Below are 25,471 nucleotides of genomic sequence, written 5' to 3' on the forward strand. Positions count from 1 at the left end.
GGAACTCTGTCGGCTACTTCCGAAACATACACACATCACTTGGAGATTAATTATGAACTCGTACTTACTTTAAAATTTAACAAGATAACTAGTTTCCTTCTTTATTTCCAAATATTCTGGCTCTCTAGTACTTATATTAACCAAAGCTCTGGCTTATCTTAAATTTGGACAATGATTACTCTATAATGAAGTGCAAACTTTTATCATAAACATTCATCTCAGACTGTATTGGGTTCACGTGATTATTGGGTTTAGAACCTCTCAAAGCACTTTTTTTTTTTAAAACGCTTTCTGGTCTTTTCAAGGAAAACTAATCTATAAACGTCAAGCTTACCAATTTTGGAGACGCAAATGTCATTATAATTATGAACAATTTACATAAATTCAACTACATTACCTGTATTTTAATTTTCGTGATGCTATTTGTATAATAATTTTTTAGTGTCTTGGTGGAACGTAAACTACTGTGATTTCTTTTTATAAAATGTTTTAGGTTGAAATTGGGCCATAAATAGGTATATGACCTATGTTGTTAATGATCTAGGAGGAAACTAGTGTATCTCCCACAAATTTCTTAAAATTGTACGCCCTGAGATCAATCCAAGGACCTTAACACAAGTAGTGAGCACAATATAACCATCACAGTCTACTAAAAATTATTTTCTCCAAGCTTCTGAATCATAAATTTTAAAACTTATAGTTTTAGGTTTCAACTATAACGAAAGGATTCCTATTTTATTATATTAACTTGAAAAAAGGACTTCATAGACAGCTGAGAGTTGGTTAGAGTAAAGCACTTGATATAGCAAAATTGCTATAAACCCACAATTAGATACTATTTTTATTATTACTTCCATTTGAGATGATCTTAGAATATAAAGTTCTTCATTGAAAGATGGATTCTGGAAAAAGAAATCATACCAATTTAGAATACTAGTACTTGACGTTTAGCATACGCGCTTTTGGAGTGGAAGACCCGGGTTCGATTCCCGGCGGGAGCTCATGTGGTTCGGATTCCACGTTAACCAGTACATCCACGTCTCAAAGCTTCAATGCTGAGAGGGACGTAAAATGCTGACTCAATTACGTCAACTCAATACTAGTACTTGAATATTACGACGTAAATAGTGTTATTTCTTGTTCTAATTTGAGAATTTTTGAAGCAAACGGCGAAAAATACACCTAAAATAACAGAATGACCTGAAATAATATCCCAAAGTTTGATCTCATAATAAGATCTCAGCTAAATAATTTCTTTCTTTGTATACTAAGATGCTAACTTATATGAAAATGTTACCTCCGTCATGAACGGTGTGAAAATCCACGAGACTATTGATACAAGACCACTGCCTGCGTACATTACTCCATTAGATAAAGATTCAATTGGACTAGATAGAAGTTGAGGTGCTGAAGTACTCACTTCAGAACATGCCCACCATCCTGAAAAAAGGAAAAGGAAAGTTACCAGTTGTACCAAAAAAAAATAATCACTATACACTTTAGTTTATACATACAACCTTCTGCGTCACTGAAAACTAACCCCTTCGCGCTTTAACAAATTTGTCATCTCAATGACGTTTTACTGAAAGAAGTAACAAATTACCAGTTCGTTCAATAATAATTCCGTGTCATTGTTTACTTGTAAATGGATTGCAATGTATTAGCCAGTGTCAATCACTTTCATATCTGTACACGCCATAGAATAAATGGATCTTCTAAACCAGACGAAATTTATCATACAAGTAGGCAAATCTTGAAGACTATTAATCTTGCTGAACAGGAGCAGAATATGTATTATGCTATAAAGCATTCAAAAAGCAATATTAAAATATATCCACACATGGATTTCCCACAATGCATTTCCATCTATTAAAAGAAAAAAAAAAAAAAAAGACAATTGAAGATTTACCTTTCATGCCATACTAAGTTCTCGAGTTCTTTGCTAAAAGAATAGCCTTGTTTTTCTATGTTCATATGCTAAGTTATTTCCTATACATGATACGACGTCTAAGACAATCAGAGACAAATTACAGACGGTGTCTCCTACATCAGTTAAAGGAATGAGATTGCCATAAACGTAGTGGAAATACGCTTTGGCGAATTGTTAGAAATCTGTACATTTAAAACGCATGTACAATTGTATTGGTATAGTTTTTCGGTAGACACATCAAATGTAAATTTTGCGAAAGCAGTTGCGTAGTCCTTGCATTCATCCTATCGGGAAAAAAATGCCCTGGGTCTATTCACCGCTTATTTTGGACACATTTTTCTGTTAGTGTTCAAACAGTCTCATTTATTTCTACACGTTGCAAAATATATATTTTCATCGCTACCATTTCTCCAAAGTCTTTACTGCATGATTTTTTTTTTTTTTTTTCTGTTTTGTTCTATTTGCTGTAACGAATCACCAATCTTTACAACGATAATCATGTTACATAGTGCTACTTTTAGAACTGAAAAACTGTGAGAAATTTTTTAAGCGTTTTTCACCTACATACCATAGGCAAATGCCTCAGAAACTTGCCTGGAATTTCAGGCAGATATCATACTTATAGTATGAGTGTGATGTCACCCGTCTTACATCTTCATCGCATGTTCTTTTACTATAAATGTACTGCCTGTCTCGGCCGCTCTGCTACACTGGCCAAGTTCTTCCTTCTTGTTATGGTATTTCTGATCCGTAACTTTCCAGAAGAAACTTAGAACGTGGTAGTATTTTGATTTTCTGCGATGTTTTCGTTGAACTACTACCCGTGACTTACCTTTTTACGAAGAAACATGCTTTGCAAGTAAAAGGAGAGCTACGAAAGCAGACAGTACTAACGGCGCAAATGTATAACAAGGGAATTCAGAAACATGTCATTAAATTACAATAAGTGTAAACCATAGTAACTAATTTGTAAATGAATGCGTTCAAATGTACTTTAACTGTAATAAAAGGTTTCAGTAATTTCTGTCGTATTCGTCAGTGGCTCCGGAAAACTCATAGCAAAGTTTTTCCACTTCTCCAAATTACATTTTGCACTTTTCTCCATGTGCTCAGCTGAAAAGTGATTGTGCATCTCTACTTACTATTAATGAACACATGTAATATGTAATTAACATTAATATTACAAAGAGTTTAAGTTTCAACACTTTTCAGACAGGCATACGAAAAGAATACAGAATGGTATTCAGCGAAGTGAATCAGAGCCACTGGCGAGGGCCAGACAAAGAGATTACTGAAACATTTTAGTACAATTAAAGTACATTCGGACGCAGTATATAGTTATTATGATTATTATTTTTAACAATTTATACAAATATGTGTCAAATCATATCTAATTAAATAATCACGTTAAGTAACTGAAAAATACAGTAGCCTAAGTTATGTTTTCCATGAAAGGTACTAAATTACACACCACACAAAATATTATATTTACAAATTCTTTAAATAGTGCATGACCACAGTGCTGTGATTACAGAACAGAAGCAAATAGGAAGGATTTTGTGACTTCACTTACCCACATAAGAGATTCAAGAGTTTCCCCATCGACAGACCGTTCTCAGTCTGCTCAAATATTAAACGCTGCTGATCTCATTAACATGGGTGAACAAGGGATCAAGATATAGATTGTTAGTAATCATAACCAGATTCAGAATACGAGCATTGCTAAAAGAAAGGGACAAGCTCCATACCACGAATGCGCAAAATTAAGAAACAAAAATGGCCCAGGAAGTAATAAGATGTTCCATTTCCAAAACAGATGGACTGATTAATAATTGCCCACACAACAAGAAATGGGTCTGGAAATATTTGTGGACTAAACTGTAACATCTTTTCATGTATGTATAAATTACTTCTATAGTACAAAAGATGTCTCTATTGTAAACTACTACTTGGTTTGAAAGTTTAAATACTCCTTTCAGACTACAGCATGAGCAAGGATCGTAATTTTTATTTTATTTTATTTTATTTATTTATGTATTTTTGATGCATCAACAATTTCAGTTAAACTTCCTGGCGCTAGAACCCAAAAAACCGCTCTGACCAGAAAGACTTCTTGTTAGTGAATGATGGCTTTTTACAGCAGATGTTATTTCCATCTGTTAATACAAGGAGCCCAATAAAAACCACGGATCAAAATCAGGACCGTACATAATAAATTAAGCATTTGATTACAGGATAACACAAAATTTACACTTTTCGCTTTTGCTAAATGTAAAAATTGTAATGATATGATGACAGTTAACACAAAAACCTAATGTTAGGAACTACTCTTTCTACATTATAAGAGATTTAGTATACAAAATTTCCCCCATATCAGTGGCGTCGCCAAGAATTCAACTTTGGAGGAGTTTCAATTAGTGTATATTCAGGTTATTTTGTTGTGTTTCGTACAATATAATTCTATTATTACAAGTAGTATTCGTGTCCCCGTTAGAAGAAAGAAACAATAGGTTCTATCTGCTACCTAGCAGATACTTTTGTTTTACATACACACAATACATCTTTAGATGTTTCTTGTTCATTAAGCGCTAAAAATATCGTATAAAGTACAGGGTGGACATAAAGTCGCTCCCTGATAACAAACATTAATAACAAGAAAACTAAGAGCGACAGAAGCATGCGGTCTGAAAACATCGCTTGTATGATACTTCAAGATTTAGACACAGCATGTGCTGCCATCTACTGCAGCTGACCGCAGCGTGACAGTCATTTGTTTAAAAATGGCGTCAGCACAACAGAATAGCGAAGTGTGAGTTGAGCTATCATGATTTCAACAAAATCTCCCGTCACAGTTCAACGAAACATTCAGGAGAGAGTATGGATAGCAGCCACCAAATATTAAGAGCATAAAGGAGTGGAAGACTTATAGCTAGTTTAATACAATAGGAAGAGTTTCAGATCGTGATAGAAGCGGTAGACCGGGTGTTAGTGAGGAACGTGTGGAAGCTGTTCTTGTTGCTTTAACCCGAAGCTCACTGAAGTCCCTGCGTTACGCATCGTGTCAACTGGACATCCCGAAGTTAACTGTGTTAAAAATTTTACACAAATGCTTGAAGTTCTACGCATATAAGGTGCAGACTGTTCACGCATTAACAGAAGAAGACCCGTCTCCGACGTGCAAGTTTCGCATATGACATCGCATGGGCAACTAATGAAGCACATGTGGAAATTCCCCAAATCAGGTAAAAAAAAATAAATAAAAATAAAATAAAATAAAACAAAATAAACTTCTTGAGTTTTCCTATTATCTGCCACACACTGCATGCTTCTATCAGTCTTAGTTTCTGCTTAGTACGTAGGCATTTACTTGGATTCTTGAAAGTATCAGAAACAATTTTTGTATGATCTTAAATCATTGCATGAAATTCTAACTGGCAAATACAGTTAATTAATATTGTTAACTTGCATGTTTCTTACACAACTACTACAAAGTACAAACTTTTTAAGTATAACCTTATTTAATTGATACAACGACCTGTAAGTGTTTATCTACGGCCAATAACTACTCTCGTCTTACGAGTATACTTATTGGAGAATTTGGTATTATCAAAAAAGAATTTATCAGATGTCATTTTTCATAATATGTGATTACCGTCTTTGATCTCTCTATGTATGCTTATTTGTTTTTCTATTTGCATGAATGACTGATCTTTTTTATGTTTTTGTGTAATGTTTTGTATGTACAGAAATTGTTATGGAACTTACGTCTACAAGTATTACTTCCTGATGATGAATAAATAAATTATGTAGTATTTCCCGAAGACGGAGGCATAAATCACTTTTTCATTAGTTACATAAATTCCACCGAGGACAACACACTGAGAAAGCATTTGTACATACAAATGTTCTTTACGATTTTAATTCTGAATTGTAAAACCTTAATCGTACAATATATCAACACTTCTAATATTATTGGACGTACAAATTTTACTGCCGATTAGGGAAGAAGGACTTCAAGAATGTTTGCGTTTCATCTGCAAAAGGTCTGGCGACGCCACTGCCTTATTTACGCATTTACTGCTTAATAATAAATGAATATTAATTTAATTGAATAACAATGGTAATCTACTTTTTCTTCTTATAAAATAAAATTACACCTCCAGTTAATAGTTAAAAAAAAAAAAAAAAGTCCATTGCTCGGCATATTGAAGTGCGAGAATCACTTTTATTCTGTTAATAGTCAAAGTTGGTACCAACGAAACCGAATTCCGAAGAATTTTTGCGACTAAAACTGAAAAGCAAGAAGAGAATACAACTAATACCTTCAAAAGAAGCGTTCGTCATACGCACAATCAACTGACATTTTATAGCCAGGACATTAACTGATGAAAATATCAACGTCAGAAATTGTGGTAATAACCCGGTTGCTATTTTTTCATTAAATACGTTCCTGAGCCACTTCCTGCTAAACAAAAGACGGAAACAAATAGCCAAATCCTTCCTATTTACTAAAGAAAACGTTACATGAACACAAGTTAACACTACTACTCAATATTCAAGAAAAATAAGCATACGCACATCACATGCAGTACTTTCAGCAAGTGCGTATGACGGGTACTATTTACATGCTACGATATAATAATACGAATACACATACATTTTACACATTTTGTTCAACTACTGACGTCACAGGATTTAGGTTAGCGGAAATCAAAATGTCTTGTCTATCACAAGATAAAAGCTAGAGTGAAAAAGTAATTGTGTGTGTTTTGGCATAAATATTAACAGTGTAGACAAGGAAAAAATGCAGTCATCTTGAGGACAGCATTCTTCTAACTACAAAATGCATGCAACTGACTGAGTGCTTATGACTCCAAATGTCTCGTCTTTTGTAAATTGTGTGAATATGTATGTAAACAATAACATGTACAGCTTGAGATACCAGAATGCTCAATAATAATTATCATCTTTGAACGGTCACATTACGATTGTATGACAAGTTCTCTCCAAAAAATACTGTGTGAAGTCTTCGCCTCACATTCTCGATACGTCTATATTAATTTTACATTCCATCTTTCTGAGCTTTAGGTTAAAGAACAGTATGTAACATCTATGCTCTGAGCGGATGGATCCTTGGTCCTGCTATCGCCAGCTTGAAGTCTTATCGGTAAATCATAACCGTCGGCTTCTTGATATGTGCACAGATAGATTACGGAATCATTTACGTGCAAATTTAATTGCATGCATGCATTTATACATTTTTGGTAGTATCTGAGTGTCCCTAAAATCTTATAATGGCTTCTGAACCAATTAACTATGTTTTAACTTACAGAAACTATACTTACTCGGGTAAGAATTTTTTCTAACAGGCAATACATTTGCATGTGACCGAACAAAGTTCATACAGATTATCTATTTGACCGAGTGTTCATGTCAATTATATGGGTTTTAATGATTACTTCAATTTGCATAGAACTCTCAATTATTAGAATAGAAACAGATGAACGCAGAATAGTCCTGATTATACAGAAAAAAAGTAGAACTTGCAACATTTCAATTCGCCTAACATTCTCGATACGTCTACATTAGTTTTACATCCCCTGCTTCTGCGCTTTTGTGTTATTTGATATTCAAGTAATCACTGCCAATCATCTAGATTCTAACACATAAAGAGCTCACATTTATCGTTAAAAATGTTAGTTTTGTTTACTGCTGACATTGCCAAAGAATAAAATGCGGGATGCTTGGCAAGCCAGTGAACCACTGCACAGATTTAGCAATTCACATCACTTTACTCTCATTAATTATTAAGACTTCTTTCATTCTCTTTATATAAAAGTGGCGAAACTGAACTTAAAAAGTAGCTCCATCTATCATGAATTAGTATATTAGAAATCTTAAACTACAAGCTGTGTAAATTATTTATTATTTACATTCATATGTGTGCAATTTATGAACGATAAGGTGTAAAAACAGACTTCCTTTATATTCATACTGAGAGTGCAACTGACTATTTCAAAAGTTGTAATTGTGTTAAAATGTCTTTCCAAGAGCACTGCATTCTGTACACTCGCCAACAAAAGTGCATTGTTGCTCACTATGGGCTCTTTCGTCAGCAGTGTCGAGAAACTGATCAAGTCATGCCAAAGTTACTACTAAAACAAAATCTGTATGCGTGTAATCACTTTTGACGATCACTCTCCAGTAGAACGTTTCATAGTACAAGTTTGGTCTAAAAATGAAATAAAATTTACAGAAAACTGAGGTATCCCGAGAAAACTCACGTATTCACATGACCTAGGGTCAAATTAGGAGCAGCAGTAAATGCGTTCCACCACCGATATATTTTATCAACAAATATTCTAAAGCTTACGATAAAAAGCATCAATAAAATAAACCCTCGTTCAAATTTCGTATAAAATAATCACATATATTTTTACAGTTCCTTAGAGTTTAGAAGTGATTTTAATACAAATGCACAAAGTATACTTTTTTTTTTCTTTTTTTTTTTTTTAATAGCTTACAAAGGTAAGCATGCACTCTTATGTAGCATGCTACACTATAAGAAAACAGCTTTATATTTACAATTTTAAAAAACACACACAAAAAGCACACAACACAAAATGTTAAGAAAAAGCAAACTATTAGTAGTTAATGCAACACAAATCATTTACATATTAAATGTGTTTGATGAGAGAAGGAGTGGGAAGAGGGTTTTGGGCGACGTATACACCTGAAATATACCAGAAGGTACCCATTAGGTTCACAACAATTGACTAACTAAAATTACCCTCCTCTACAAAATATGTATTTAACAGAAGCAACACAGAATAGCGGTTGATCTATCCTTTTCCTACTATGTAATGTTTCTCTGTTAAACTTGTGGAAAGTGCATGCATTAATTTAAGGAAAATTCTTTATTAAAATGATAATTACCTTTGCACCCGTGATCATCATCATTTAGTTTATGTTGATATTTCGACTCACCCTGGAGTCATGTTCGCAGCCATTTATTACTTTTTACAGGCTGAAGCTCCCATAATATCATCCTATGAAGAAAATGAGCCCCGAGTTCTCAGACTTCACTAGATTTCTTTAACCGTATTCACTTTAACATTTCGTTTACAAATTATTATCTTCCCACTAACACACAAATATCTTATTTTGGTATCAAATAAGATATTTGGTATCAAATGTTATTTCGTGATGTTCATTCTAACTTGTCACTATGCACACTGGTTTTCATGTATACTTACTTACTGTAATAATGAAATGTAAATATTTACAACTATGTACAAATTCCTTTTCGTGTTTAAAGATTTCTACTATTACTACAAGAACTTAACCAGAAAAATGTTCAGATGACATTCAACATCGTATGTGTCACTATGGCCAGATCAAGATTTTTGTCATTTCCAAATGATACATTTTGGATTTGATGATTTTAAAAGAATTCCTGAAATGAACCTATGAAGCTTTATACAATGAAAATAAAACTCTCAAAATAAATTTGTATTTTCTTTTGGTTCGATATACAATTCCATCTATGATAAAGATTTCCATTATCTAGGTTCAATATAGAGTTTTTATACTACTACTACTACTACTACTACTACTACTACTACTACTACTACTACTACTACTACTACTACTACTACTACTACTACTACTACTACTACTACTACTACTACTACTACTACTACTACTACTACTACTACTACTACTACTACTACTACTACTACTACTACTACTACTACTACTACTACTACTACTACTACTACTACTACTACTACTACTACTACTACTACTACTACTACTACTACTACTACTACTACTACTACTACTACTACTACTACTACTACTACTACTACTACTACTACTACTACTACTACTACTACTACTACTACTACTACTACTACTACTACTACTACTACTACTACTACTACTACTACTACTACTACTACTACTACTACTACTACTACTACTAATAATAATAATAATAATAATAATAATAAACATTGAAAATATTTTTCGTTGGTGTTGGAGCACGAATGTAGAACTTCCACTTCTTAAATTTTGTGTCCAGACTCTTGTAGATGTCGTGATAATCCTGAAGGGGATAATCTTGCATCTCATACGTTGTTTAACTTTTGTAAAGATGCTCATTTTTGTCATGTGAGTCCTACATACAAATGGCTAAAAAATCACTTCAACAATTAAACAACAAATAGGAAATGCAAACGAAGAAGACCCCCTCCCCTTCAGGATTATCACGGCATCTACAGGAGTTTGGACACAAAATTTAAAAAGTGGAAGTTTTACATTCTTGCTCCAACACCAATGAAAGAAATGTTTTCAAATATATTTTTATTTAAAAAACTATTTGGTCTAGGAATTAATTCGTGCGGGTGGACAAGAGATGGCGCAACGAACGGAGCGTCCCACAGTTCCGTGTATCCACACATGTGTTGCAAACCCCTGTCATCGCGTATCGTTCGTAGTATAGGGCAGTGGATTAAAGCGTCAACAACACCAGTTTGTAGTTAAGTGAACATGGCGCAATTTGTGCCTGATAAAGTGTTTTTGCGGGGTGTCCTGCTGCATTACTTTAACATGCAGAAAAGTGCGACTGAAAGTCATCGTATTTTGGTGGAAGTGTATGGTGACCATCCTCTAGCTGAGCGAACGTGTCAGAAGTGGTTTGCACGGTTTAGAAGTGGTGATTTCGGCTTGGCAGACCAAGAGCGAGCTGGACAGCCAAAAAAATTTCAAGACGAAGAATTGACAGCATTGCTCGAGCAGGATTCGTGTCAAACGCAGGAACAACTTGCAGCAGCATTAGGCGTTGATCAAACAACAGTCTCCAAACGCTTGAAAGCCATGGGAATGATTCAAAAGATGTCACATTGGGTTCCACATGAATTGAAAGACAGAGACGTTGAAAGACGAAAAACCATTTGCGAATTGCTGCTTCAACGACAGAGCAGAAAGGAGTTTCTGCATCAAATTATTACGGGTGATGAGAAGTGGATCCATTACGAGAACCCTAAACGAAAAAAGGCCTGGGTGAAACCAGGTGAACCAGGTCCATCACAACCAAAACGATATATTCACTGTGCAAAGGTTATGCTGTGCATATGGTGGGATATGAAAGGTGTGGTGTACTATGAGCTGCTGCAACCGGGTGAAACTATGAATGGAGAACGTTATCGACGACAATTAATGCGTTTGAAGCAAGCTCTGGCCAGAACACGACCAGAATGGGAGAACAGACATGATAAACTTATTGTTCAACATTATAACGCTCGCCCACATGTCGCAAAACCGGTCAAAACCTATTTAGAAAATGTCGGATGGGAAGTTTTACCCCACCCGCCGTATTCACCAGACGTTGCTCCTTCGGACTACTACTTGTTCGATTGCATGAACAACGATTTGATTGGACAGCGGTTTACTTCTTCAGAAGATATCGAAACATGGGTCTCTGACTGGATCGCTTCCAAGGATGAGGACTTCTTTCGCCACGGTATCCGTACATTGCCTGACAGATGGGCGAAAGTGGTGGCTAGCGATGGACAATATTTTTCTTAAGGTATTTATATATTTTGTGTTTGTACTACAGCTTCAATGTGTGCGTACCAACCGCACGAATTAATTCCTAGACCAAATAGATTGAACCTAAATAGTGGAAATCTTTATCATAGATGGAATTGTATAATATCAAATCAAAAGAAAAATACAGATCTATTTTTAAAAGTTTTATTTTTATTGTATGAAGTTTCACAGGTTCATTTCAAGATTAAAAAAAAAAAAAAAAAAAAAAATCCAAGACTTATCAGAGTTTGGAGTTGACAAGAATCTAGATCTGGCTACAGTGATACACGGTGTTAAATGTCGTTTGAACATTTTTCTGGTCAAGTTTTTGTACTAAGAATCTTTAAATATGAAAAGGAAAAAATGAAATGAAATCTTTAAGTTTTACGTCCCACGGCTATGCCGGTTAGGCTAGAGACGGTGATGAGAGATGAGTGAAAATGGCGGAATGAAGAAAGTGGCAGGAAACGGGAGAACCTGAGAAAACCCACGAGCATGGTGTTTGTCCACCGCAAAGTCCACACGGCGCGAGCTGGGATCGAACCAAGGACCCCAAGCACCGGAGGTGAACGCTCTACCACTGAGCCACCGCCCCCCCCCCCAATACGAAAAGGAATTTGTACATAGTTGTAAACCCTTACATTTTCCTTATTAAAGTATGCATGAAAACTAGAATGCATAGTGTCAAGTTAGATTGAACATCGAGAAATAGCATTTGATACCAACACCGTTCCTAGAAATAACGGTTCTTATTTGTGTGTTAGTGGGACCATAATGATTTGCAAACGAAGTGTTAAAATGAATACGGTTCAAGAAATCTACTGAAGTCCGTAAACTCGGGGTTGATTTTCTTCACAGGACTTACAATGATACTATAGGAGCTCCAGCCTGCGAAAGGTAATAAATGGTTACGACCTGACTACAGAGCGAGAGAGCTATCAATATGAACTAAAAGAAAAGAATTATGGGTTCAAAGATAAGTTTTATCATCTTATTAATTACGCACCCTATAGCATCTTTATATTTAAAACTTACAGTCACAAGTGAATATTTTCTCCCAATACATCAGAATAAATAAATAAATAAATAAATAAATAAATAATAAAGAAGTTTTTAATAACCTACAGAGATTTTCTTTAACCTTATATTAAAAAACTACTTCAATGTAAATCTTTCATTCCGATACATGAAGTGAATACATAATTCTGTTAACACTATACAGCCTTATAATACGAGTATATATTAAAGTATGTACGTAAGTGTCTCCATAAGGGTATATTTTAAAAAGAAGAGATAATTTAATCTTACTACTAAATTCACAATGCAGTTCTCCATGATTCTATTGGCATATCCTTGCTCTTTTGGCGAATTTTTCATTACATAATTACGCGTAGATTCCCGAAGTGACGCACGATCTTTGTGGCCACTTATGATCACTACTAATTTGCAAACTACAATGGGGATTCCGAAAATAAGTTTCCCCAGGCGACTATGGACAGAAGTGGAGATGGAAGACCAAAAATAACGTGTGACATTCAAGATCAGACGTACCTTAATTTTTCCACATAAGTATCATGTACATTCAGACATTTGTCATACCAGTCTATAAGCTTCAAAAACCCTTCCAGGAAAAATTCAGGGCTCTGCATATGGAAGAAGCATCAGTTTCTGTGACGGATATTTGCACTCCATCGATGCGACCTTCGATTCGGGCGTGAAGTGGTGGACTCACAAGTCATTGCCATCACGATGGTTACGCATGAGATGTTCCAGGCTGATGCCCATGCGTTGTTCCATGTGGTTTGAGGTCAGTTGTCTAGGTACCCATCGTGCTGATATTTTCCGGTAGCCAAGCATGTCGTGGATGATCTTGTGAGCTCACGCATGTCTGATTCCAAGTTCCTCTGCTACTTCATCGATGGTGATACGCCGGTTCGCTTTAATCATGTCATCCTGACATTTTCGTCTATAGTGGCCATGCACGTCCTTCCAGGTCTCGGTGTCCAGTACCATTTGTTTCGAGACCACATCAAGCACATAGACTTCCACGAGGCCGCTATCGATTTCTGCTCACGATACACTACGTACCCATTCATAGCGGAAAACCGCTCGCACTTCCTCCTTTGACCACGTCAAAATGTGCTTTCTCCATAGCTACTAGGCTCAGACTGAGATTAGTCTCCGCTTTGCGCAGGCGCTACGGTCACTCCACCTGCAGGATTGTGGGCGAACGATACCCACTTGTGTCTGAGTGTGTTGCGCGTGCAAGCGCTGTCTGTTTTTCCCATTGCTATTAGCTTTCTTGGGGAAAACTAGAAACTTATTTTCGGATTCCTCCTCGTAACTCCGCAAATCTTTACTGATAATTATAATAAGTTCCCACAATAATAAGGAGTTGTTTGTTTGTATAGTCATAAACGACTATTAATTGCAATGAACAACTGTGAAATTTTCAGAACTGCCATGATGTAAATAGTGCGCAGCTAAAATTCTGAGCTCTTACTGAAACAATTTTTTAACATGGAATACTATTTTTATAAGACTTATTCAAAGGCAGTGACGTACGCAGTTCGTCAGGAAAAGGGACGGGAGTTGAAGCTCATAACGTCATATAAATAGCTTCAGGTGTTTTTATACATATCTTAATATGGTAAATGTGTCTTTTTACATATCTTGCTCTAGGGTGGAGATTTCAATCCCGAAACTCTCATTTATGTACGCCAATGTTAAAAGGGGATACATAAGTCTGACTTAGGTATATTCTGGGATCTTACATCATTCTATCGTTAAGCCTTACTTATGGGTGTGGTATAATAACTGTTGTATGAACTGCTTCAGCGTAATACATTTATCTCATTACACAATTAGTAATAAGTAAAAACTTTGGGTTCTATTGCCAGTTAATAATAAAAAATCATACATTGTATGAGATCAAAATTCTTCAATAATGAAGACAAATTCCAACGACGAAGAAAGATGGTGCTGAAATTGGGAGAAACAAGTTTCTGCTCACTTTGTATCAACGTTGCCATAGTCAGGAAAGTTCGCTTTGCATACGTTTGCAGTGTAAAGTCCATCGGAACCACATTAGTAATCTCTTAAGTGTAAATGAAATGAAATCGTTAAGTTTTACGTCCCACGATTATGCCAAAGGAGACGGTGATGAGAGATGAATTAAATGGTGGAATGAAGTAAGTGGGAGAACCCTGGAAAACCCACGAGCACGGTGTTTGCCCACCACAAAGTCCATCTCTTAAGTGGAGGAGCAGAATTTCAGATTCCAGTGCGACGCCAAAAACTTAATGCAAGATTGACCAGGAAAAATGAGGAAAAATGTTTTGAAAGTTTTTTTTTTTCAGCGCATGAAATCTGTTTCTACAGTAAAATAAGGTTTAGTTCGGCGACATGTGACCAGCATTTAAGTACCCACTACCTTTATCATTGGCTTTCTCAGCCGGAATTCGGTATTTTTCATTAGATCTGCAATTGCTTCAGATGATGAATCAACAAAGTAAATTGTAGCTCTACCTGGAATCGAACCCGAAATCATATAAAGGTAAGCACATTACGTCAATGCAATACACAGAACACTATTTTACCAATCCTTTCTACCAACAAGAAGTCAGTCTTATTTGCCAAGTATGTATTTCTTCAAATAATATTGGCAATCCTGTTCGGTTATTCACATGAAGAAGACTAAAGACGTAACCAAAGTTTGCAAGCTGATTTCTCATTATGTTTATGTAAGTTATGCGTCATTTACTAATGATCTAGACCATGTAAAAAAAACTATTTTCCTTTCTAAAAAATTCAAAACCAGAATATAGTCAAAAGTAAACACACAATACAATTTCTTCAAACTTGCTAGCATTAACTAAGGCGAAACCTGAACTTTCAAAGGCTATCTTTATAATAGAAACTGTGTAACACGTAGCTAATATTTCTTATTGTTTTATCCCTGTTGCAAACTGCGGAGCGGACGAAGCATTGACAACAGACCGACAAAACAATCGACAGCAAGTATGAAGTGAAGAGGGTTTCTGCGAGTATATTAAAGCCATCGGAAGCGGAGACCACGCAGGCGCATACATATAAAAAGCAAGCACTGTTGTATCATACAATTGTCTCTCGTTTCACCATGACTTCTCTGGCTTAAAACTTGTCAGCCACAGAGGATTTAGAACATAAAACAAAATCTCAAAGTCACAACCTCGTTAGACAAATTCTTTCGTGGCCAAAACGTTAAGACGAAATGTCATCTAAGACAAACGTCGCCATCGAAAATCTTGCGGGACAAAATTTCGTCGTAGCGATTAAGTGGTGTTCAAAATATCGCTGTATGTATATACATTTAAAATACTGTAGCTTACACTGTTAAACCTCTATTACAGGACACCTTCACAGATTTTTTGTCCTGGTCAGAATATATAAATTATTACGAGACATAACTATGGGCACTATCTGCTATGCACACGGATAGTCTTCTTCTCTCACCTAGCAAAATATTACTAACATTCTATTTTACCTCTTCATAACAGACAGGCACTGTTCTCATTTTACATATTTATCACAGAAAGCTTCGCCTTTCTGTATTTTAAAAGTACAGTAAAGTAGATAGACCCCGATATTTACAAATGTTTCTACCTTTGATTTTGAAGTCTGAAGATAAAAACAAACTATTTAACGATATATATTTTTTGATTCTACATTAACGACACTGGTCTCAGTATAAGAATTTGTAAAAAAGTCAAATAAAGAAATAACAATGATGTATATTACGTTGTCGAACAGTTACTAACTGCACAGAAGTCTACAGCTGGTGTTGAAAGATTGTTTCCTAGTTTAGTTTTGCTCAATCGTCGATATCAAAACGGTTTGGGAATCAAGAAACTGGTATTTTTGTTTAAGGTTTTCAACAAACATGAAATCCTGATGAGTATATACAGTATTCCAAACAACATCGACAACGTTTGGGAGGATTTCTGACACAAGATAAGACAAAAAGTATAGACCAACCTGAATGCTTGCTTTCGGAGTTATAGGATGCTGAAAATATGAAAAAATGAAATTTAAAAGGTCCATAGGTTCAATAATATGGGTCGTAACGTAGTCGGGTCAAGACTTCACTTACAAACTAATATGTGCTCTATCCAAAGATTCATGTTTCAGAATCCTAAAGTACTCAGGCAACAATTTTTATAAAGGCAGTTTGGCTACGGGAATATAATTTAAAGTATCCACCAACTACCTCTATAAAAACTGTTGCGGAAGTACCTTAGGATTCTGAAATATGGACATTTGGATAGGGTACATACTAGTTCCTACATAAAGTCTTGAACCGGCTACGGCAGGCCTCATAGTTTTGGAGCTATGGACCTTTAAAGTTCATTTTTTCATGTTTTCGGCAGCCTCTAACTGCAAAAGGAAGCAACTGTGCATCCAGGTTGGTCTACACTTTTTGTCTTACCTTGATGTCAGGTTATCACCTCCAAAACGTTTTCGGTGTTGTTTTGAAACACCCTGTATAACTGATTTAAGCCAGATGTTTAAACGAAATAAACCATGGTTCTTAGGTTTTATTATAAAGAATCTTTCTCTTCACAACGCTGCTTTTAAGGATTTTTTTCTTTTCTGTTTAATCAATTTTATTTATAACTAAAATAATGGATTGAAATAAAAATATATACTTGAAAAGGAAGTTCGGAATGTTCGTGTAGTGCAACACACAATACAGACTTGTACAATTTTAAGCTGCCCATTCATTCTGCACTTCCCTCAATGTGTTGTATTTCTAATGTATGAACTCGTGTACACAGATTTTTAAAGACGAGGACGCCGGGTGGAATACTTTATAAGAATTTTGAGTCTTTCCCAGGAACTTCATTTCAGGATAGGTGAGGAAATACTGAACAACAAACTCTTAGACTATTATATATTTTAAAGCAACACTATCACAATGTTACTGCTTAGTAAAGCAGAGAAAAGAACGCTCTAATGCAGTCTTTGCCTACTTTTGAGCTCTTCACGAAAGCTTACTTAAAATATAAGAAACTTCTCCATTATTAAATTTATATTATATATTATTACATATAGAAGCAAGCATCACGCCGAAGTCCTATTGAGGAAATATTTGCGTACTCTGTACTCACCCAAAAGCAGCAGTATAGGAAGCAAAAGGAAAGGGACGAACCCCCTTAGCCTTTTCCTGTTGTCAGCAAAGCTATGTTGTTTCATCAGCAGCCATGTGTCCATCATCATCAGACTACAAACCACCCAATACACCCACTCCACCAATCGCTCCCACCAATGAGGGCGACCAATTCGACTTTCCCATGTGTCTAAAACAGAAAAGGGGGGTAAAAATCATAAATGACAAAATTACTGTAGGCCAACAATATATATACATATATATCTTTTAAAAAAATAAGAAAACCCATATAAGAATCACATCAGAAGTTAAGTTTTTGAAGATTCATATTGGTAAACACAGAAACAATGTCGTGCTGTGGAAAATCAGCGCCCGGGGCAAGAGTATACGCCGGCGCCCCCGTACATATGAGTGAGGTCGACAGATCAACCGTGAAATGCCACAATGGCTGGTGCAACCAATCAACAAAATTTTCAAAAATAAACCCTGCTTATCCTTGATTTTGAGCACTTTTTGTTACTATTTTCCTTGTTTTCCTAGTATAAATCTGACCCTGGTCAAATTAAGTACATCAGACTGAAAAATACTGCTGTTGACCTAAAATATTCCAAATAATTTTTCCTCTCTTTTTTTCTTTCCTTCTTTTCATTTTCCTCCCAAATTTCACACCCGATTTATTTCAACTCCCGGGGCCGTCGTCGCCCGCTCGCCTCCCCCCGTGGCACGGCACTGCATAGAAGTCAAAATAATAGACCTGAATTATGTTTCTATAAATGTAAGTCTAGTTTCGCTTGAATTTTCAGGCAACTTCAGAAAATGTCAGAAGGATTAAATCAAAATTATTTCTAAAAAATTATGCAAACACTGCCTTCTATCGGACAACAGACTGTGATTATGCTTTACACCTTTACGAAGGCTCTTGGTCACGAAGGACAGAATATATTATTACGGTGGAATCCAAACATTACTACTTTGGTTGTATTCGTCTACTATGCGAGCACACACACAAAAAGTAATCTGGCCATGAGGCTAAAAGACCACGATGAAAACTGTACGTACACTGAGATGTTTACAGAACCTCTCGCATTTTAGTGTGTTTTGACATGCTGAACATTCGTTCGATTGGGTCGCAAACTAGTTGACTGTGTTCACGAAATAGCAAGAAAATAATAATTCCGAGATTGAATCCACATAAACTTCAAATAATTGTAAACAAATAATTTAGTCATTGTAAACAAATAATTTGTAACGATATTTGCTTAAACAACATGTTAAAATGTTACATTGAAAAACTGAAATCTTCAATAATTCAATATCTACACTTACCTTTTAGGCTACAGACGACGGATGATTAATGAAAGTGAGTGTGCGAATATAGGAGGAAACGGGAGAACCCGAGACAAGCAACGGACACAATGCTGTTCACTGCAAAACAGCTGGGATCGAACTAGCGATCACTCGCACCAGAGGTAAGCTGTCTACCGCTAGGATCTGTGCTCCCGATGTTACAAATGTAGTTTGAAGGGTGAAGCCTAAGTATGACACTCATTTATACAAATATAATTTCCAACTTTTCAGCTTTCGAGATTTTTCATTACACTACAAAGATACAATAATGCAAGTTCGAGTAGGGATTCGCAAGGCATAAATATTTTGAAATTATTGACAGGTTATTTGAAGCAACTAAGAAGTTTTCATGCTCCACGGTCTTAGGCTAACCTCTATCTTCATGCACGACTTTTCTATTTTGATATCATTCATCAACTATAGCCTCTTTCTTTCTCTGCCTCTTTCCTGCTACCATCCCCTTAGCACGTCCCTAATCATACAGTTCCTCTTTAGCCAATGTCCCAACCAGTTTCTCTTCCTCTCCTTAATAATATCTAAAATTGTTCCTTTCTCTCCCGACATTTCTAACACCCTCTCAATACATCTAATTGTCTCCATTCTTGTCCATACCCATAAACTTTGAAAGATAGTTTTTTAAATCGCTTTTGCGTAATGTTCATGCTATTGCTGCTACAGAAAGGTGTAAAGAACAATCAGAGCCTATTATCTTTTGCTGGGAGCAAAGACGGCAAACTTTTTACAATAATAATCACACAGCTGAAAATGTGAAGACTTAACTGAAATAAGAACTCAGTAAACTAGACCACGTTTCACGAAACGTTTCGGTTCCAAGTGAAAACAGAAAATTGTCTTGTAATTTACAGATTAGTTTATTACGAACTAATAGTTCAGTAACTATATCTGCTATTTGATTTCAGGAAATATAAAAACGTTGAACTTCGTTCGCTTGATTTGTTTTTCCTTCTAAATAATGTTAACTTTGCATACTAACCAGCTGAGTAGCTGCTGACCGTGGAAGATCTTCTAAATATTCTAGAGTAGATGCTGCTGAAAAATGACCAGATAGACGACAACAATGATGATGATGAGTAGTATGTAGACGATGAGGCAGGTGGTGATAAGGTAACCGAGCGACGCAGATACGTATCCAAATCATCATCCGACTCAGCTTCATAAAACTCCTTCTCCAGCCGACGCCTTTGACTTCTCAATTCATAGGATCTTCTGTAGTCGTTCACAGTGGAAGCTGGAAACATAAAAGTTTACATAATTCTGCCTGTGACTACATTAGAGAAGATATTATTAATACAATGAATTTATGATTTTAAAGAAAACACAATTACTTCTACAGGGAATTAGTACACGCGTTTATAGATTTGAAACTTAAGACTTGAACCATGGAGAGTTTATTTTTGGCTACTCTACTTGAACAGTTTAAGGAATGTGTTGTCTGAGGAATCCAATACACACACCATACCAGGATCAAGAACATGCAAGGACTAATTAGGAATAGTTAAAAGTTATGCGAGTTGCTTCCTACAATGGACCGATATCTCACTAGTGCACACGAAGCACCATTCTTTTTATTTTCAACGAAGTTTTACGACATTTAAAATCTACAATGAGTGTCGAGGAGACAACAGAATCTAATCGTCTAGTACGATACACACACAAAATGAAGCATTTGATTTTCTCGGATTGCAAATAAATAAATAAATAAATCATAATAATAATGTATAATGCCACTAATGAAATCTAGGACTAGCTACAAAAACTACCTCAAACGTGATAGAGTCCGCGGCAAAAAAACCTGCAACATGAGCATGTAAGTTTCTTGTGAAACAACGAAGTCTTTTTCAAAATAAATGTGCAGGGGAGGACGCCGAGGTTTCTCCTGGCGTGATTCGTGCCACTTAGACGTTATGTTGATTCCCTGCGCTGTTAGGCGTAATTTCACAATAAACTTACATGTTCATGTTGCAGGTTGTTTTGCTGCGGACTGTACAAGCATTGAAAACGACCTTTTTCTTAGATAATCGGAGAAGTCTCCCATTTTGTGTCACCTACGTTTGGTGCACAAACTATTAAGAATTACTCACTTAGGGTGACCACATTCTGAGAAGCGAAACGTAGGACACAAATATAATATGATAGTCTATTGCTCGGCAATTCGCATGTTCTTACTTTATTTAACGTTAAGTTAATCACCTATTTTTGTTAAAAAGAAAAAGAAAAACAAAAATATTATAGGAATTCATCACAACTGCAAATACTTTCATGAATGATAAATATAAGATTGATGAAATAATTTAAAACTATTTGGTGGAGCAACAACGGAGTAACTATAATGGAAAACAAACCATAAGTATGTTAAAGCATAACATTTGCGGTTCGCCTTGATGGTTATTTATCCATCAACTCGCAAACTATTTCCAAAAATGTTAGCAAATTATTTTCAATATATTTGTTCTCGTGCAATCAGCCAGGTGAATTCCACGTCCTCAAACTTTTCGAGAACTGGCAACATTGTTCTCGTCTTCAGGGTAAAGCATCGGAAATCAAAACCAGAAGCTTTTATTATATATGTGCTGGCAAGGAAAGGGACGGAGTTTGATTGCTCAATGGCGTCAATCTGTGTGGGCTTATGATTAGAAAGTTCTGAATAAGAGTGAAACGTTCAAGTACTGAAAATAAGTTAAATCAGAACACTTCGCAGTGTATTTTAAAAAAGGACATTTCTGGATTTTCTAGATGTTTTCGCAACATGCAGGACAGCTCCATGAAAAATAGTACTGTACTGCGAAAATCAGTACGTCTGGTCATCCTATACTCACTATATTACCCAGCACAGCTAAAGTGCCCGAATGTTTCGTGATACTAAGTTACAAAAATTACTTGTTTGTAGGAGATGGGTGTTTATATTTTTTTGATAAACGACTGTATTTGCTTAAACAGAAATTTAAGAATTGAATACTTACTTTTTAAAACAATAATTATGGCAGACGGAGCTCTATATTCGTGGTTATTATCTAGTTTAAGTGGAACACACGATGATGGATGAGAAAAAAGAATCTTTCAATTTTTTTAAATAATGGTGTTTCCCGTTCAGAAATAAACTTTTGGTTCTCAATCATTCTGTGCCTACTTGTAGTTATATTTAAGTAATATATCAAGAACTAAAATGTGGAAACGCCCAGTATTATATCAAAGTATATAAAATATATGTGAAAGAATGTCTCCCTCGACAAAAATTTACTCACCTTTACTTTTTGACGTCGTTGTGAACAATTGTGTGATGGAGGTGAATATGGTTGTGAAGACGGTTGTTACCATAGACCATAATGTGACTACAAACGACCACACCGTCGAATACTGGGCAAAGCCTGTGTACCCGGAATACACGTCCATCACAGGCTCCCTCTCGTAGCCATATTTGGAAAGTCTTTCAGTCACTGTGTGCGTCTTTGTCTGAGCGTAAGAATTACCTGAAAAACAATACACATACTTTCAACTTATCATTCCATGAAACAAACACATGAGTTGCTAGGACTGATCGACAACTACAATACCTTCACAAGATGGGGGAAAATTCAGATTTAAAAGTAAAACACTTTGTCAACATTTTAATCCTCACTTCAGAATAAGCAATAGATTCAAATCAACGTTTCTCAAACTTTCAGCCCAAGAACGTACTAACCCCTTGCGTTCCAGTGACATCCAGATGAATGTCATAAAATACTCCGTTGCAAAGATACCAGTGATATCCATGGAGATGTCATGAAAACGTATTCTTTACTGTCATATTAATCCTGGAAATGATAAAATTTTTAGTGGATGCAAGTCAAGAGTTAGTTGTTCTATTTCTCTTCAGATGATAGGACTTTATTAACACAAAAGAAAAAAAGGGTTTCGTATCAGAAGATGGCAGGCCTAATGGAACATTCAATTACGACATACACGTGTTAGTTTTGACGATAAACAATTGGCAACCTCGAAAATGAAAATGAAATGAAATCTGAGTTTTACGTCGCACGGTTATGCCGGTTAGGCTAAAGGAGACGGTGATTATGAGAAATGAATGAAATGATGGAATGAAGACTGGGAGGAAACGGGAGAACCCCGAGAAAACCCACGCACACGGTGTTTGTCCATCACAAAATTTCTTTGGCGGGAGCAGGGTTTGAACCCGGGACCACATGCACCAGAGGTAAACGCTCTACCACTGAGCTACCGCGGCCCCCATGGCAACTTCGAGATAAAAAAAAAACTGTCCTAACTCTGCGGTCAGTGTTGCCAACCTGAAGCAGTATAAAATCCCTTCAGAACATCAAAATTTTCCTTTTTCAGTCCAAATATTCCACTATGCAAATATTATATATATATATATATATATATATATATATATATATATATATATATATATATATATATATATATATATATATATATATCAGTAATGTGAATGCTCTCCTCGCGCGTGTACCAATAACTATGCCCTATATAACGGTCTAGCCAGTCTTTTAACAGTAAATGAAAACCTGGTATTACAGAACGCACATGGGAAAATGACACCTGAAACGCAAGGGGTTAAGGAAGCAATGCTGCATGTCACAGGCTGAGAAACACGGTTTTACATAAAATTTTAATAAGGTCAATATTGTTGTAATGTTTAGTTTATTTTTATTTTAATTATTATGAGGATACTATATTAACGCAATCATTTGAAACAGAAATTAAGCTTTTTTTCTTCGATTTGATCACGAGTTAGAAAATACTGTACTATGATATATTAACAATGATTGTGAAATTATAACAATCGAAGTACAGAGAAAAATCCTGCTCGCACTGTAATGTTTCGACATGGAGAGCTCACATATTTGAATATCCATAATTATTGACCCTACGTACACGAAGGGATTACGTGTAATACCACACAACAAAGAACGGTTACAAAAATGTCTACCAAACAAATCATTGTTTTTGTCCCAGAAAATGTAATATTCTTTTTTATTTTGTATTAACTATAAACTAAGACAAAGGAATATTACGTTTTCTGGGACACAAAATGATGATTTGATTAGTTGATGTTTAGTTTAGTGTCCCTTTCAGCAGCGAGGCTATATGAGGCGTGGACCTACTGATTAACGTGGAATCCGAACCACATGAACTCCCACCATGAATCGAACCCGGGTCTCCCACGCCAGATGCGCGTACGCTATGATTTATGTGGTAGGCATATTTAAGCCCTCCCTGACGTACGGTGTTACGTGTAACCCATGATTCCATTTTTTAATATCATCTCTCTGAAACCAATAGATCTTTTCCTTTTAGGTGTGTGACGCTTTGCGTCGGCTATACCTGCAGCGACGCCTAGTGTCAAAATTTTCAACTTTTAACTGGAAATAATCTCATGCACATTATGGTAACACGTTACACCAAGGGAGGATGCTTTATATCCACCACGAAAACTTATTTAAAAATTTTGGGCTATTTTCTGGAAATTAAAATAATTGAATGATAGATAATAAAATTTATATTATTTTTGACACAAAACCTGACTTGTGATATTAAAGAAATATCCATAAAATTCTTATCCTAATACAAGTGTGGACAATTTTAATCCCCTTGGTGTACGTAGGGTTAATAATCTGTAAGATTAGGGATACCTAATCACTAGTTCAGCCATCAATTACATATGAAATAAGTTATTTACATATATATATACGTCTTGTAAGAGGAACAACTGGTAATTTCAGGTTCCGACTTGTGAAGGACGAACGAAAAGTGACTGTCTTTTAAAATGAATAGCCGCTTCGGCACGCACGACCCACTGCCCATATAATTTTCCGTGACACTTTTTATTACACGAATTCTCGAAATATATATATATTTTAACAGATTCTCATACACTAATGGGGTATGTAAGAAACTTCTTCCTTGTGTCAAATGTCCTCGTTTTGAAGAATAAATAATTGAAGAAATTATTCAAAATTTTAATGGAGTATGAGATTAGAGTCCAACAAGTATGTGAATGTCGTCAATGCCCAACGCCTGTGCCTTTGTTGCACATGGTCCCATGTTCGATTTCCGGTGGACACCACAAAAAAAAATCATTCACTTTCAATAGTCAGCTGTCTGCTTTAGCCTAACGGACGTAATTGTGGGGACTTTAAAGTACATTTTATTTTTAATTTTCGAAAAAAAAAGGGGGGAGGGAATAAGATTCTGTGCTTCTTTACAGCAGAGCAGCAAACAAAAGTCCATGGTCACTGAAAATTGGATTTCTGTCCCTTATATTCATATAGAGAAGTGCCGATTGTCGGAGAATAGAGGTGTTTCTCTACCTAAAATTAAGCGGGAAATATTTGAGATAGCGATGCTTTCTATTTAGACTTGGTAAGCAGCATTTCAGATTTCAATCAGACGGTAACAGAAAAATTTGCAACTCG

The 25,471-nt window shown here is 35.7% G+C and overlaps 1 protein-coding gene across 5 annotated transcripts in view; it reads right to left on the minus strand.

The window, feature by feature from the left end:
• LOC145665010 (klaroid protein-like) overlaps nucleotides 1-25,471 on the minus strand; it is a 168,294-nt gene that overhangs the window by 40,143 nt on the left and 102,680 nt on the right. For all 5 annotated transcript variants that reach the window (XM_081732200.1, XM_081732197.1, XM_081732199.1 and 2 more), the window contains 4 exons: nucleotides 22,283-22,507; nucleotides 20,014-20,268; nucleotides 17,674-17,862; nucleotides 1,298-1,440 (listed from right to left, as the gene is read on the minus strand). In XM_081732200.1, the coding sequence (XP_081588326.1) occupies nucleotides 1,298-1,440; nucleotides 17,674-17,862; nucleotides 20,014-20,268; nucleotides 22,283-22,507 (812 nt within the window). The remainder of the gene's footprint in view (nucleotides 1-1,297; nucleotides 1,441-17,673; nucleotides 17,863-20,013; nucleotides 20,269-22,282; nucleotides 22,508-25,471) is intronic.

This window comes from Thermobia domestica, chromosome 11 (genome assembly GCF_964235325.1).
Source record: "Thermobia domestica chromosome 11, izTheDome1.hap1.1, whole genome shotgun sequence".
NCBI classification, from domain to species: domain Eukaryota; kingdom Metazoa; phylum Arthropoda; class Insecta; order Zygentoma; family Lepismatidae; genus Thermobia; species Thermobia domestica.